The sequence below is a fragment of the Ascidia mentula genome, chromosome 2 (assembly GCF_947561715.1).
Source record: "Ascidia mentula chromosome 2, kaAscMent1.1, whole genome shotgun sequence".
Taxonomy (NCBI): Eukaryota; Metazoa; Chordata; class Ascidiacea; order Phlebobranchia; family Ascidiidae; genus Ascidia; species Ascidia mentula.
The window spans coordinates 15,129,305-15,146,954 of record NC_138567.1 but is presented as its reverse complement, the minus strand read 5'-3'; the positions used below and the strand labels follow the sequence as shown (position 1 = coordinate 15,146,954).

Sequence of the window (17,650 nt, the reverse complement as noted above, 5' to 3'; positions counted from 1 at the left end):
GGTTTGGCACTCTTTGAGAAGACTGACTTTTGTATTGAAAAATGTACACTAGCTTTCGTGAGTACCTCTAGCTTTATCAGGTGTAAATCTCAATACAAAAGTCAATCTTCTCAAAGAGTGCCAATCCAAAAGAATTTGGTTCGTAGACATAAGACTGATACGCACATATTTCCCAGTTAAAGTATATTTTCTACTTAAACCGTACTACATTCGTACCCAAACAACCTCATTGTTCGACTGTCTGTGTAACAATAACAGACAGCTTTGTGAGGTCATAATACGACAGCAATGTCGGTTCAATTGAACCGTATAAGCCCAAACAAATAGTATTGCAGCTATGGCCTCTTTCAAATAATGAATGATATTAATAATAAATGATATTATATCCCCACCAATCAAACTATTGGGAGGACAGGTCTTCCAATAGTTGTAAAAACCTAATAAATTTGTCCGGTTGTGTTGAAACCCCAACACACCGGTTGCGCATCACTGCACTCGACCACGTTTCAGTGAGTTATTACACATTTCTCAATAGGAACTACCATAGATTCCCTTGGAGTGATGCTGCATGCTCAACATATTTAGTTGTGTCAAACTGAAGGTCTGGACTTAGGACGCATAATGTGTAGCTAATTATTAATTGCCTGATGACGCATTATGAACTTGGCCAAAGAAAACTTGTCTTAAGTGTTTTTTTATTTGTTTATAATGTATGTGTCAACGTCATTTCCCTTGTAATTATTCGTTGGTGCTACATACGTGCCACATCAAAGTTCGTTACGTGTTCTTTTTTGGTGCTGTATGAGCAATATTTTCTAAATATATTCTAAAAGGCAATTGTTTTGTGAAGAATATCTTAAACAAAGGTGCGCTATTTAACGCAAACCTTCCTGAACTTTCTGCTACAAAGGCTGCTTGTAGCCGCAAGCAATACCATTTGACTACGTGACGTAACAACCACCTTACACACACATTAGTTGATCGTCTTGGGAATTAATCGTATCGACCCTTTTCAGTATTTAAACATATGTCAATGGGTTGATCATTTGCCACACGATGCTGTGCGTATCACCTGGTCCTATGCCAAAAAACAGGAAGAAAAGGTAAAAAAAAGTCTGGTTGCTATGCCGAACGTAATGCGTTTTGTAAAAGTAAGTGATTTTATTTTGTTTGTGTTTTTTATTTCCATTAAAAAGTTGCAAATTTATTGCGGTTTCAAGTTGCTTGGTAGTTGATGGAGTCAAAGAAGTGTTTATAAATTGGCGACATTATACATTGTAACATGCCAACAAGACGTCAAAGTTGGTTTTCAAGTTGATCGTCCAATGCCTTGTGGGGCAATCAGTGCGCAACATGTAAAACATGAATGCAAAGTTTATTTAGATCTTTAAGGTACAAAGATATCTTAGGTATGTTAAATTTGTTTTTTGCTGATGATCCACCAACTGCAAACGCTAAGCTCGAAGCAAACATCTTTTGACATTCTGGAGCTTTGCCCGTTCTGGAATTTTGTTTGGACAAATCGATTCAGGATTACTTGAGATTCGTCCCATGCAGCAACATACGTGCACGCAGCACATAAACATATTGTGGTATACTGTCAGTTGGATGCTATGTAGATATGTTTGAATATCAAAATTTGGGTGGCAGTCTCATCCATGGGATTGTCACTAGTTGTGTGAGATAGGAGATATTCAAAGGTAACCGCATACAGTGCGAACTATTTAAATCAATCGGGTCCCGTGAGTGCAGCTTTTTTTACTTTCCAAGTTTCGGCTGACCTATTGGTCAGATAAAAATGATTTCACGTCGTGATGAATTAACATTTAATATTTCAGTTATATACCGTTTGTTGCGACCTATCTGTCGGGTAACAACCCAATGTTGGGTCTTAGCAATATCAATTAGCAACCGGTAAGAAAGTCCGATTGATCAGTGCATTAGACAAAAGGTCGCGCGCGAGTTCTTTTGTTGCGTTCCCTAACCTGCCTTTATTCGATTTTCTGACGTAAAGAATAGAATTATATTGGTATAAAGTTACTTAAAGTATTATACACGCGTCTTAAAAGCTACATAATCGACAAACGAGCACAGAGATCTAAAACAGTGAAAATTAGTTATACCTAAAGTCGTATACGTTTATATACACTAGAGAGAGAAGGTTGAAAAGATGAAGGATTGTCAAATACTAGCGCACCTTTAACAAAAGAAGTATTACCATGCTTTCGCATAGCAAGGCAGGATCGCCCCACTGCGCAGACCCTTTATATTTGGCGATCACAGCTATAATATTCTCATCATTAGGTTCACAGGCTTTGCAGCCAAAGCATTGCAGCCAAGCTGGATCAGCCCCTTTTCCCGACAAAGGCGAGATCTCAAAAAAACGGTCAGTTGCCCGAAAACAATGTGCTTTTCAAACAGGAAACCTGGCACCTTAAAGAGGGCCAAAGCAAACAGTTTAACCGGCCAGAAAAACATTGCGTGAGAACGAGATCACGTGACAACAGTACCGCGTGAGTTCGATTGACCTAACAAAAATGACCGTTGGTCGCAACACAGTTGATGGTAGGCCATAGCAAAGGAAAACGGAAAGTACTGTCGGCAAATATAACAATGTATGTGGATTTAAACTGCTGTGAATAGAGCCAAACTGCGAAGTGACTCGTGCAATTGTAACACTTGTTTATTCCGGAAGCTTTAAAATGAACTTTGTGATTGGTCTCTGTTGATTTAAAAGCCGATTTGTGTGGTGTTGGAATTGTTTTTAACAAACTATAAACACTATAATCCCATGTAGCATCTAAACGTTCAATTGGTTGTTTTGGACCAAAATTTGTTGGGTGCATTTCTCATTCAAAACGGTATTCAAACATCCATTTTCCAACAGCCCTCTCACACGAAACAAGAGAAAAAAGGAGACAACGAGTGGAGGGAGAAGGTTTATAATTAGAACAGATCACCACGGCGCAATGCTTTTCGTTCGACTTCTTCGTTCGGCAGTTACTTACCAACATGTTGTTGTGAAGTTTTTGTAGGGTATAGGCTTATGTGAAGGGGTATTGCAAAGGGATTATAGCAGTGTTTTGAATACGCTACGAATTATAGTCGCCAATTGAGTTCAGGTTTAAGTTCCATCATAAACTATGCAGAAACGGTTTGAATGGTTTTGATATCCGTGAAAGCAACAGGCGCACTGTGTTGATTTGTATTTATTTGTTGGTTGGCTGGCATTCAGTTGCCCCAGGCCAGTGCAGTGGCGAGGCTCTTCGCTCGCAAGACTAGTCGCTGAAACGCTTTTACAGTGTCGTGTTTCGCAGTATTGCGACTTTATTGGTTTCACGTAATTACTTGGTATCAACTAGTTTTATTTGACTTCGGCAATCATCGCGTTGTCACAAAATCAGGTCAATTCGCTTCCTACACACGAACCAATCGCCATCCTCTTAAGTGACAACACTATGGCCGTTACGCAGAAATCCAACGAGACACACCTGGACAATATCATGTTCCTGTGCTAGTATATGGAAAATCGTGTGTAGCAAGGCCGTTTCTCATGTGGATAGTTTCCTGAGCATTCCGAGGTTAAAGCGAGCGCATTGGTATTTCAGGCTTGCAATGTGCAGCTGCAGACATAAAGCCAGCCAGTTAAGCCGCACAAGATAAAGAGGGTTTTACTATTGGCGGAATCAAACTAATTGAGACATTTACGTAAACATGTAAAGGAATAATCAATCAAGACCCTATGAAGTAGAAACGTCATGGAGAGTCAACGTTAAGAACACAATTGGGAAATTAAGCCCAGCAGACAACTTTGAGCGTGCCTAAACAAGTTTCCACAAGCATATATGTAACCACGCCCAAATAAGGCGTAAACAACTTCGCGCGATCATGTACGCAAGTTTCAGGAGCAGACAACATGTCCGAATAAGTTATAAACATCTTGGCGGACCAGCGTAAGCATGCCCATATAAGGTGTGTAAAGTGTAAATAAGTCCAAGGTTCATGTAAACAACCACCATATAAGGTCAACTACTTGGCAAACCGCAGTCTATACACAAGTTGGATGACTTATAAAGGTTGAGGCGGAGTGTTTTTAACTGTCTGCTGTTTTTGGTTCTAGGTTGTATAGGTTCTGCCTTAATGTTGTGTAAATGATGAAGTAACTGCTGCGCTGTGTGCTGTGTGCCGTATATTTTCATCGGATTATAGACAGTAAGCGGATCAATGAACAGCTTCTGCTTGGCTTAGGGATTGGCGGATGTGTGTGCAAACGTAGAAGGCTTGATGCATTAAATAACGTGACTCAGATCGACAGAAGTAATTGTTTTAGCAATGTATTTTAAGAGATTTTATTAGGGACACTGAGTTGTGCAATGAACGAAAACACATCTGCTGTCCCCAAGGACCATCACGTAATGCAAATAAACGGAGCGCCATCCATACTGTTTGTCACGCAAACCGGAGACAGCGAACAGTTCCGAAGTTCATCGTTTACTAACACAACCAGCCCTCCGCCTTCCTATGCGACAGTTATTCACAGCAGCAAAACCTCGTCAAACATGCTTTGCGAACCAACGATGAACTTTCAGAACCAGGTTGTACAGTATAACATCAACCTCGCCCCCTGGGCGCTCGATGACCATTCCGCCACTGAAGCAATGCAGAATCGGAATGCTATCAGTCAATCTGCGAACACTGAAACGTTGCCAAGCAATCAAACAAACATCATTGGACCAGGAATGCGTTTCACATACGACAGAGAAGGAACCCTTGTACATCCTGCTATAGCTTCGGCACCTACCAATATTCGTCGGAAAAGTGCGCTGTGTCAACAAAATTTTCAACATTTCGACGGATTCCTTCCCAGCTCATCAGTCATGGTCAACACCAACAATCACACGCTTTCGTCACGAAACGATGTAATTGCTACTAACCAGCACCAGGTTTCAAACCATCACCAGCAGCCATTGGTTTGGCATGACTTCGACTACAAGTTAGGTAATTGTGTTGCGAAAAACATTAAATTCATACCAAAACTAACCCAGAAAAAGAATCGAGTTTTCAAAAAACGGGACGACCGGAGTCACTCACCAGTGGAAATTAACCAGTTTTCTGCTATGCTCCAGACCAACCTTTCGATGCCAAATCTGCTGGTGCCAACAGCCTTAGAAGTTTCAAACAATTTATCCCAGAACACCTATTCGCCACTTCACCAACCAACTGTCATCTCTGACCAACACCAGCGTTTTGCAAATTACAACCCAGCGAGTTTGAGCTCTGACAAAATTTCTAACCAAGAACAAAGTCAAGCACCAAGTCAACCAGCTATCACACTTGATCAACACCAGCCTTTTGTGAATTACCAACAAAGAGTTTTGGCTTCAGATCATCCAGAAACCAACGTACCTAACCAGCAACAATATTCAGCAATGCATCAACCTACAATCGCACCAGAGGAGCACCGACCATTTGTGAGGTTCCAACCAACAGTCCGGACCCCAGACCATCCTATAGCCAACACACTCAGCCAACAGTCGCGAGAAATGCAGCAACTGTTTTCGGAACAACAACCATTCACGTCGCAAACCCGAGAGCAACCGTCAGCTATATATCGGGAGACTGTAGCGCACCAAACCGATGATGGTTTGAGTTCCGGTCAATTACCTTCCAATATGGCAATGTCACAGATACACACAGCAAACACTCATTTACCATCAAAGCAAAAACATACTATACATTGGACAGACAGAAACATTTCGGAATCCACCACAATTCCATGTACTTCAGCGTCTTCACAGTTTCAGCATCTAACAACATCTAACCAAGAGTGTTCCACGCATCCAAATCTAACGCAATTATTAACGTTATCAGATAGCGAACCTGACCAAGCAGCGAACAGCGAAAGCAGACAGAACGGAGAAGACCTCGCCTTGGGAAGTATTATTTCTCTGTCTGGTTGTTCATCATCGCCAGAACATTCTCCAGTTTTTCCTCAAATCAACACGGATAGTATAGGGAATTTGGAATCATCGCAAAATCAATCAACTCCTTGCTCTTCTCCATATGACGAGATGTTGCAGAGCACACGACGAAATAGGAAAGGTAAATTGCCTATAGTAAGGTTTCTCACCTCAGAAGAAATGGCGAAGGAATTGGAAAGTTTATCAACCTCTCAAACTGAAAGCCCTTCTGCAGCTGGGGAAGATAGTGATGATGACGTAATATTCGTTGGTGAATTTTCGAAGAACAAATTACATCTTGTTGGGAATATAGATACCCACAAACAGAGCGAACAAAAAAAGAGTTTAAGTCAAATCCTTGATAGCTTTATTCAATCCCTGCCAAGAAACCTTACACAAAGTCAGGTTAACGATGTTATTAAGAAACTGAAGCAAAGTCAACACAGTCGAAAAACGGTGCGGAAAATAGAAAACGTATTGAGATGTCATTATGAGCTCGGCAAAAGTAAATTTGGTAAAGCTAAAGGAGAATCGAATCAAGTGTCTGGTGGAAAAACATCTTCGTTTAGCGCGTTAAAATCGTTTGTGAATTTGTCCCAAGAAACCAATGAAGAAAGAGAGATACAACAAGCTGCGGTGATCCTTTTGAACATGGGCATGTCGGACCTTGTAAACACCAAACCCAGTTACAAGGATAAGTGCAAAGACGATCTATCCAATGTGCCTGAACGGAAATTTGTTAAAGAGGAACCGACGGATGATGTCACCGTAACAAAAGAAGATGAGCCACTGACCTGCGGTAAAACTATTTCTAATGAGCACAATGCCCGAATAACAATCGCTAAACCCTACAGGCAAACTCGTATGGATTTAGTGTATAAACGTCAACTCAAACGCTTACAAGAGGAGAGTGTACCAGTTGTGCATCCCATGAAACAACTTAGCGACGTTACTGGGTTTAAAGTGAAACTTCGGCGGGTCAGTGTTGAATTCACATCAAAAGTCGCGTCAGACGTTGAAGTTATTTTCTAACATATTTATTTATGAAGTATTATCTTTGTGTCCTTGCTTTTTTCCAGTCCTTGTGAAACCTTTAACTTCAGTGCTACTTTTTTACTCACATCACCATGTTTATTTTTTACTACAGTTGTACGGTACGTAATAGCACCATAAAGCTTTTTGTGAACTTTGAGTGTTCTTATACACTTCAGTGGGAGCATAAAACTGCTAAGCAAAGAATGCGTTGCTAGGAATGAAAAAAAAAACATGTTGCAAAGTTTTGGTGTAACCAAATATTTATGAGTCTTAACGAGTGAAAGTGTTTGATTTGAGACATCGCCTTAGTATCAGAAAATATCACAGTGCTCTCAAAAATTTACCACGTGACATAGTGGGCTTTAACCAGTCTTACCAATGCCACGACCACCTTACTCCGTCTTGCGCTACGAACGTATGGCAAATCTTTAGCACTCGAATTAAACTCCAGCAAACTTTTGTGATCAATAAAGATTAAAAGTCGCTTGCTATGGCATCTGAAAAGAAGTGATCCAAAACTCGAACACATTTGTCCTTGCAGTTAACCAGAAAATGACAAATTGCTTTGAATTCTGTTCTTATCTGCCGGACCAACCGAAAATAAGTTCCATTAAGGTGATAAACCACCAAGAAACCACATGTAAAGCTTATGTTATTTTCGCAAAATGTAAAATCGCCCAGTATCGATACACATTTGTTATCAGCTTTAAGTTTTTTTATGTTTTGCCTGATCATTTTGCTTGTTAGAAATAAATGATAAATATTCGTAACAAACAAACCTATATTTAACCAAAAAACGTCCGATTAAGGCATGGTTCCTTTGGCTAGCTCTTGGTTAAACTATTTTTGTCCCAGAAAAAAATAATTTTGTCGCCTCCAAAAAAATTGTGAAATTATTTGTATTTTTGTCTTACGCTCATTGGATGCAGAGAAGTGCGAGGATTTCGTTGCTTGTAGCACAAGTGGAAGTTGTGGTTCGTTTATGTTGTTCTAGCGAAGGTGCGGCGAACATTTTTACAAAGAAAGATACTTTCAAAGACACCAAAATGGCTACGCTATCAAGGTAAGACCAATTTTGCTCCTTACCTAAGTGGTTTGATAGTATTGTACGCCTTACATAAGTGTGAATATTAGGAAATGATTTTTATGCAATTATTGTTTCCAGCCTATTGCCGGAACCTACGCAAGTAACTTATGACCAGTTGGAACCAATACAACCTACATCGAAAGCAGTCATTTCAATGCGATATGAGCCTCCACCATATGGACACAGAAAGGGTTTTATACCTCGTTCTGATCGTGATTTTGGTGATGGCGGAGCATTTCCAGAAATACCAGTCGTCCAGTTTCCATTGGTATTATGGTTTTAAAAATAAGTGTTAAAAAGAATACAATAAATGTATATAGAACATCATATATACAGGGTTTGAATTAGCAATATGCTTTTTTTTGGAGTGGTTGCGACTTGTTTATGAGATTATTGTGACGCAACATGAAGCAGATTCTAAGGCGCCGCATCCTCTTTATCTATTCATTCATACACGCAAAAAGCGCCGATGCAAACAACGTTCTTAACTTGTCTTCGAAATGTCAATGACTATTTTCTTATCATCCTCGTATTTTGGCAAACCTGTATTGCATAATAAATACTCACAGAAGTAACTGAAACGATGGCGATGTTTTACGAAACAAATACGCGTAATGCACCACCGCATACAAAGCAAAATTTAAGAATTGGAATTTAGATTGTAATGTTTTTTGCGATACATTTTTTTTGCCACTAATTCGAACCCTGATATAGTCCATGTGTTTTTTTTTCTGTGTTAATCAAAATTGAATGACAAAAACATAAAAACCTATCTGCGCAGAATGATTAATACATGAAAAACAATAATATATGAAAAACGTTTCATTATCCGTGCAATCAAGGTTTTTCGAGAAAACCTCCCTTCACATTTACAATCTTAATCCAATCTGGCAAGAAACTATGCGACAATTTCTGTGGCATTTTTGCAGCCATTGTTATTCCGTAAATTTTTGTTCATATAGTCCATGGGAAAAACAAAAAAGAAATCTGAAGCACTTGCTGTTCAACTTGATGCCGAGGGGAAGATCCGTTATGATGCAATCGCTCGCCAGGGACATAGTAAAGACAGAATTGTCCACAGTAAATTCCAGCAACTTGTGCCAAAGGAGATCTTAGATGAGGATGATCCTGACCTCCAAAGACCTGATGAAGATGCTATTAGAGAGGTGCTTATTAGGAATGTGCCAAGGCAAACCCGAACCCGCCGAATATGATAGATTCGCCGAATATGAGCAAAGACTTCATATTCGTATGAACCCGAATATTTATTAAAGCATAATATGATTGTGTGATACAACTGCCAAGGTTTTTGTCTTTTGACCAATAACGGTGGCACGCCGCTTATAACGTCACAAGAACTGGTGTAGTCGTTTTTTCTGTTGGTTTATCACCACGATTGAACAAAACATGATGAAAATAGCATTTCGCTTGAGCAAAATTCCAGTGGTCTAACATCGAACAGAAGTCCTGGGTTGTTCAACATTATATTTGGTCAATCATGACATAAAGGCTTTATTACGTTATGTCAAGTCAAAGTATCATTTTTCCTAAACACTATCGGCCAATTTTCGTCTGAGAAATAGTATAGACTCGGTTGTTGGTTTTCAAAAGTTTATTAAACTTTGCACAAATCAATTGTATGCAATTTATTTGTCATATGATAGCAAAACAATAGTTGGTGAAGCAAGATACTTGCGCACGTGATGCAAACGACCAACTATTATTGACGTCACACTTATATACGAATGTATTCGGGTTCGCATGAATAATGTTTCTATTTATTCGGATTTGCACGAACCCGAATCTTTTTCTGTTTGGCACAACCCTAGTGCTTATATAATTTATTCAAGTTCATTTGCATCATTTTTTTTTGAACAACATCGCCGTAAGTTTTTGGGATTTAGTTTACTTTGTTTAAATCAATTAGTGGGTTAAATTTTTCGTTATTATTTGTTTCAAAATCAGAAAAAAAGATGTATTCTTAGTCTCTTCTTCCATAAATCGATAATTCGCTATTATTCTATCATTAATGTTTACTATTACTAACATTTTTGCTGTGCAAAACTGTAGACATCTGCAAAGTCTGCGAATGGCATGATTTTTACATCACATAGACCTGCAATACTTTACTAAAATTCGTAATTCCAAAATTGCACACTATTTTTCTACAGCAAACTGAGTCAACAAGACTAGCTCTTGAAAAACTAACAAATGAAAAGGTGACAGCTGCTATGCCAGTAAAACGAGCTGAGCAGCGAGCTCCTGCTCAATATATCAGGTAATTCACTGGCTTGATAATCAATTTATTACATTTGTTGTAAGTGCTGTATACATTGTGAACTTTAGATGCTCTTGTTGATATTAAATGGTTTGAACTTGTGGACAGCAAAGGTATTATAAATACACATGGCATTAAATTGTTTTTTGTCTGATAACAGACCTATTTACTTCTACTTTGAAACTATTGAAATAAATATATATTACAGATATACGCCATCACAACAAGGTGTGGCTTTTAACTCTGGTGCAAAACAACGAGTTATCCGAATGGTGGAAATGCAGAAAGATCCAATGGAGCCTCCTAAATTTAAGTAAGTTTCTTGGATACGAAAAATCTTAAAATGTCCGCTGTAGTTTTGCATAAAGATTGCAAAAAAAATTTCTTATTTTTTTATCAGTGTGTTCACTAGAACTCCTGTGACAACAGGATTTTGCTGTAGTTATTTGTGTCAAGTTGCAAAATAATCACAACTAAAATCTACTTGATGATGTCACACTTCATTCGACACCCACACATTTTACGTCAATTGCCAGTGTTTTAGTTGCACAATTCCATATGTTATTTGAAACCATGTGCTCCATGATTCATTCATTAAGTCTGTGTTAAAACAATCGACAAAGCAAAATAATTTCAAATTATTTTTGGGATATAATTGTGTCAACTTTTTTGGATGATTTTAGAACAAACAAGAAATTACCACAAGGTCCTCCAAGCCCACCGGCCCCTGTGATGCATTCACCCAACAGAAAACTCACAGTAAAGGAACAACAGGACTGGAAAGTCCCTCCTTGTATCTCTAACTGGAAGAATGCTAAGGTAGGCTTTTCACAAGGCTGTAAGTTTGAATATATAGCTTATCTGTGCTTCTACCTAATTTAATTGTTTTTTTTACTGAAATCACTGTTTTTGCTTAATGCTATACATATATTATATGATTTGTTTAAAAATATGAAACAGTGTTACTTAAATAACAAAACTGCTCAGTTGGTTATGATAAGGAGTTGGGTTTTGAAACATCTGTAAAGGTTTCTGCTACACAAGCCAAAGCATTTACTTTTGTCATTCTTTCATAATTTTGTAATAAATGTTTAACAGGGCCACACAATTCCACTTGACAAGCGTCTTGCTGCTGATGGTCGTGGATTGCAGAGTGTGCACATTAACGAAAATTTTGCAAAACTAGCTGAGGCTTTGTACATTGCTGATAGAAAGGTCTGTGAGTTTCTCAAGTTTGCACACACTTTTTCAATAGATATTATATGTTTTATTTCTGCATGTGACAATGTTTTACGTTTAAAAGTTTTTGCGCATATATATACGAGGTGTTTTCAGCTTGACATAAATGTGCATTTTTTGATACATTTATGATATAGCACTTACAGCTAGTATAAAAACTGAAATTTTGTAAAAAATAAAAAAATTTAAAATTGTTGTCTGAATTGACATTTTGATGAAATTCTTGTGTACAAAATTAACTCATATTTTGCCGAAAGCTGTTCAACAAGGTTGAAACATTTATGTCAAATTTGAATATTGATTTATGGTACAGCACTTATAGCCATAGGCGTCGATATTTTAAGTTTCCAGGTTAGGCCAAGTAAAATCATTATTCGACCCATAGGTTCTCAGACGTGTTCGTATTGGACTGGTCCTGCGAGTGCCGAGTCGATTTACGGGCTTAGTGCTTCGTCTAAATTCGGTTCGGCTAAAAATCGTCTTACGTTATCGTCAGATCGTCAAAAGCTATTCGTGTTGGGGTTTTAAGGTTGTTGGTAGTTTCCAAATGTATTACCGATCTTGTACCGGGCGTGAGCAAAACAATAATAGTATCAAGCACCCCAGCAGTGTTTCTCAACCGGTGGTACGCGTATACCAATCCACGCGACGGCATTCCAGGTGGTACGCGAGCATTTTTCCGTAATTAGTGGATATAGTTCGAATTTAAAAAATCGCAAGTGATATAAAAATGTTTGCTACTTCAATCTCTGGTTACTTTTGTTTTACCTCTAAGTGGTACGCGACCACAAAGGTATGTCTTAAGCGACAGTAAATGCCAAGACTTACATTACGAAAATGTTACTTCACTGATTAATCATAAGGCGTCGTTTATTCCTCGTTCGTTTAAGCACAGTTTGTAATATTGTGTGATACACAATTACGCAGAAAAGACACGATAAATACTATAATTTTTCATAGTATTGAAAATTATCGCTGATTCGGCAAATGAAATCCGGAATCCGAAGCTTCGATACATCACTTTAATGAATAAACAAATGCACGCCACAAATTTAAACAGTGGAACACAAAAACATTTAACTATCGCACGATGCGAGCTAATGGTTGCCATTTCGGGTATATCATCCTAAAGAACAACGGATACTTTCAAAATCCAGGGTAGGCAGCCTAACCTGGGTATTTTGCAGGTTAGGCTGGCCTTCTCTAAGAGATAGGAATCGACGCCTATGCTTATAGCTAGTATAAAAACTGAAATTTTGTAAAAAAAAAAATTTTAAAATAGTTGTCTGAATTGACATTTTGATGAAATTAACTCTTTTTTTGCCGAAAGCTGTTCAATAAAAGGTAACTGTACAGTGTAGGTGCTTGTTTTTCACATTATTTTGATACTGCATGTTTCCGTTCTCCTTTTTGTTATTTATAAAATTTTATTCAGGCACGAGAAGCAGTGGAGATGCGAGCACAGGTTGAAAGAAAAGTTGCATCAAAAGAAAAAGAGGCAAAGGAGCGGCAACTTCGGCAACTTGCAGAAGAGGCAAGAAACAAGAGGGCTGGAATTAAAAAAGATGACAGAGGTTGGTTTTAACATCCATAGCGATCCACTACACAAGTTTCCACTTGTTGTTCTTTGTTTCAAAGATCAGAATCCAGCTTAAAATACAACTAAAATGAATGTACATGAATGTATAAACAGTTGAACAAAATGCAATTATTTCCAAGCAAACGAGCCATAATCGAATCAATGAGTTGCAGACAATAGTGCCTTCACTGTTTTTACTTGAAACAGGTCTCGTCATCATCAGTGCAGCTGGTGACAGTACTGCTGGGCTAGCTTTTAAACTAGCAGGCACAGAATTTTCTAGTGATGCACCGAAAAAGGAATTTTTTTATTCGGCCGAAACCGAATATTCAGCAAAAGTTACCAAATAAATTCGACTGAATAAACCGAAACTAATTTTGGTATCCAATCTCTTTCAACGCAACAAAATAAAACAAAGCATTGGATCTAATCCTACCATACAACCTTATTGGTCACTTAAACAATGATCTCGACTGCTGTACCAACTGCTCAAAGTTGATTTTCATCATTTCGGTGACAAAAAACATATAAAATGAACACATTCGTACAGTTTAAGCAATGATTCTAAACTTTGCATTTTAGCGTTACATGCAGTAAAAAAGTTTCTAATTATGAAAACCTTAGTTTCGGCCGAATAAATTCTGCAAACCGAACTTTCAGTGCATCCCTAAAATTTTCCACTTATGGTCTTTTCATTGAATGCTGATCGGTTGTTCAATTAAATCATTAAATTAACTAAATAGTCATTTGTTAGCCTTAAGCTAACCTATATTTTTTATTTTCTCATTATAATTTTTGTCTTTCATTACAAATCTTATCATTAATTATTACACAGATGACAAAGAAGTTAAAGAAAGAGATGAAATCAGACAAGAGCGCCACCGGGATCGCCAAAGAGAGCGGAACCTTGCGAGAGCTGCACCAGAAAAAAGGTTTCAAGCTAAATTCTTCTTCTCAAAAAAAACATTAAAAAAACATAGGTTTTCTATTTGTTGTGATTTCAAATTGAATATTTTAAGTTGATTTTAATTGGATTATATTTGAACTTTCTTCCTCAAGCTAAAATTTAATGCATTGTGTTTTTATTTAGAAATCGCCTCAGAGAGGAACGAGATATCAGTGAAAAGATTGCGTTGGGATTACCAAACACTCGAACTGCACAAGAAGCCCAATTTGATCAAAGACTTTTCAATAAAAGCAGGGTATGTCATTATTTTGTCCACACTTTTTTGTTTTGTTGTCTCAGAAAAAAAATTTAACTGTGTTTTGATTTTCTCTGTTTTTCTTGCTGTTTATTTTTGATGATGAATTTTCTTGACCCAATATTAGGGTCCCATAGTTTTAAATCATGATGTTTTTGACATGCAGGGAATGGACAGTGGATTTGATGGTGGTGATGATGAAGGTTATAATGTGTATGACAAACCATGGAGATCAGAAACTCAAGTTGGTAACAGCATTTATCGACCTACTAAGGACAAGGATCGTGAAATGTATGGCGACGATGATATCGACAAACTCATCAAAAGTAACAGGTAAAATGAAACAAGTGGTCACATTGTTTTGTTGGATATAAAATAAAACAATGTTTGTGAATATAAAATAGTTTGTGGTTGTTGGATTCTATTCATAGAAATATATTTCTAATGAAAACCCGAAAAAAATTACTTTTGCATTGATAAAAATAATAGTAAATTTTTAAAAACATTTTTGTCTTTGGAATAGCAAATCATTTTTAGTTTGTTTAGTTCAGTCACCCTAGCTTCATGTGGAAGAATATAACCACATACGTGAAAGTATTTACAATACATGATGCGTTCATTTTTTTCCTTAGATTTGTTCCAGACAAAGGGTTCAAAGGTGCGGATTCTTCCCAAACGAGAGAGGGGCCAGTTCAGTTCGAGAAAGATGAGGATTTGTTTGGTTTGAACAAATTCATGGAACAAGCTAAACAGGTATCTTGTAATCTCTTGCCCCAAACTACTTTCTGGTCCAGTCAATGTTGTAATTTTCTGTTTTTTAGGCCCGCAAGCGGCCAACCGAGGCTTCTAGCAGCAAATCAAGTCACGACAAGAGCAAACGTAAGCGGGATTGAAACGGAACAGCGGTGTCAATTGCGTCACTGCCCTTCCATCAGACTCCGCCGCCATGCTGCTGAAAGCGTTGTACAGTCGTCGAATTGTGTTGAAGCGTATAAATGAATTGTTGGTGGTTCGATCTCGCGAAATAAAATGACGAATTGCATGTGGTATGCTGTCAGAGTAGGTCAATAAAAAATTTACGCCAGCAGCCCAAAGTTTTAAAAATATATTTTGTTGAAATGGATGTGCACCAGCGTTTTTGCTGTAGGTGGTCAATGAGACATGCTTTTGCTGCAAATGTACGCTTGTTCCTATACTAGAATCTAACAAGAATCAATATCTTTCGAACCAAATGTCAAGCCCAGTAACTTACAACTTCACTCAAGCCGACCACTATCAAAAATCGGTTGCCTCATACTGAAAAACACATTCCTTTCGTTGTTATGTCATTTTACGCATAACCGTGACGTGACAGGTACGTCATCTAATCTGTAGCGATGCCGTCAGAGGCGTTGCTTTCGTCAACAATGTTACGTTACCGGATGAATAACATTCATCGGGTTGGTGGAGTTGGTTGGGCTGAAAGGATGGGACTTTTGCCATTTCGCTCGTTGATACAAAACACAATGAAAAGGTTGCTGCCTCTCATGTATAGTGGATATATATGATTGATTAAAAGTGCAAATACACAAGTCATAGGATCCCGTGTTTATCCGACCGTTCCTGTCATTTCAGGTTTGGTATAACAGCAGAACTTACCGAACACCATTCTGTACAATGCCTTTGAAATCCCTTGCCCTATGACTGCAGTTCCATACGACTGTTTATACTTCCCATAGGACAAGTTTACCAGGAGGCCCTGGCAAAACCTCAGTGCGTGCTGCTGTATTCATTTTTTTAATTGGTCAATAGTAGCCCCCATTAGTGAGTCACAAACCCCAGCAATTACATTTGATTTGATTTTATATAGAAAATTTTATTGTTTTCATTTTTTACTCAAAAATATACATTTTTAAGCGTAACTGTGTCGGGTGTTTCCCGAAAATCACAGAAGTAAACCGAGCTGTTGAAAGATCAATCGGAGCAATGGTATGCTCCCCAACAATCTGCTCCCTTAAAGCTTAAGTCCTCCAGCACCATCAATTATGCTTACAAATTTTCCATCTTGAGGCATTTCCCCCTTGCAGTATTATTCACTTTCCTGTCTTTCACACATTCTGCATTTAAACAAGACAATTACAACTGAGCGTTGAACATCGCCAATGTAAGGGAGAGTGGGGTTGGTTGAATCACTTTAGTCTGCGCCGGGACTACAGATACTTAACCAAATCCTTACAGCTCTGTTGCCATTGAAAATTAGTAAACAGCTGTTATGCGATGATATCAGGTTGAATTAATGTTGTGTTTTATGTTTTGAGTATAAACTGGGGTTAAGCACTTTAATATGTGGCACGGAAAAAAGTTTAAAAATACTGGCTTGAATTGAAAAACAACTAAATTTATAATTCCCAAGGTTTGCGTCCTGTAATTTTACTTCCGCACCTAAGTTGGGGCTTAAATAAAGTTACGGTTTCGAACCTTAAATATGGGTGACCATGCAACTAACAGGAATTATAAATGTACGTTATCGATTTATGATAAACAGACCATAAAGTACATATCTCGAAAAACGTAACACTTCCAGCATAACCAGGAGCCTGAACGACGCCAGTCTTCAAGAAAGGGTTACGTTAAGCCGTAGAATTCGACTGTTACAAAAACCTTTAACTGTAATCAATGTCCCAAGCATTAGCTTCGTTTGACCTCAACAACCAGTCAAATCTTACACTTACTGCAAATGATTCACGAAAGAAACACATTGCTTTTTCGCCTGTTTTGTAAAGTTTGTGCGTTGCCTCTCAGGTCGTTTACGGGAGCAAACGGTTGTCGGTAGGTGGCGGTAAACGTCACGCGGCAGATATTGTGCCAACAGTGGCAGAATTGCAGGAACTGGAAAGATCGGCTCAGACCTCATTCCTTAACATGAAGAAGTTTTACTTTTTGACAGCGAAATCATAAAACAAAATTTTGATTTCTTTTGTTGTGATATCAGTAACCCTGTTTACATGGCCAAGTCGACTTGAGCATCAAGTCGACTCGTGACCGGGTCACGTGATTTTCAAATTCGACGCGCGAAAACGACGAATTTACATGGGGCTTTTAAGACTATTGTCATTCTGGCAGAATCCAAATTTAATTTTTCGAAAAATCAGTTCCGCATCATTAGGCAGCATTTCAGGATAAGGTTAAACCTACACAAATGAATTTCTTCTGGGTTTATGTCATAGTATGAAACATAATTTTGAAAAATAATCAACTAGGCAACTATATCGCATCAATACCACAGCAAAA

General features: G+C 38.1%; 1 protein-coding gene across 1 annotated transcript; it reads left to right on the top strand.

Annotated features, from left to right (window-relative positions):
* The first annotated feature begins 1,079 nt into the window (after window positions 1-1,079).
* LOC145888514 (SNW domain-containing protein 1-like) lies at window positions 1,080-15,411 on the top strand. Its single transcript, XM_082979275.1, has 14 exons — window positions 1,080-1,151; window positions 7,925-8,058; window positions 8,161-8,350; window positions 9,045-9,248; window positions 10,254-10,360; window positions 10,569-10,673; window positions 11,044-11,179; window positions 11,459-11,575; window positions 13,035-13,173; window positions 14,014-14,110; window positions 14,269-14,380; window positions 14,547-14,713; window positions 15,013-15,133; window positions 15,202-15,411. Exons 1-14 carry the CDS (start codon window positions 1,125-1,127, stop codon window positions 15,271-15,273), a joined length of 1,728 nt encoding a protein of 575 aa, XP_082835401.1. The 5' UTR covers window positions 1,080-1,124; the 3' UTR covers window positions 15,274-15,411.
* Window positions 15,412-17,650: the final 2,239 nt, after the last annotated feature.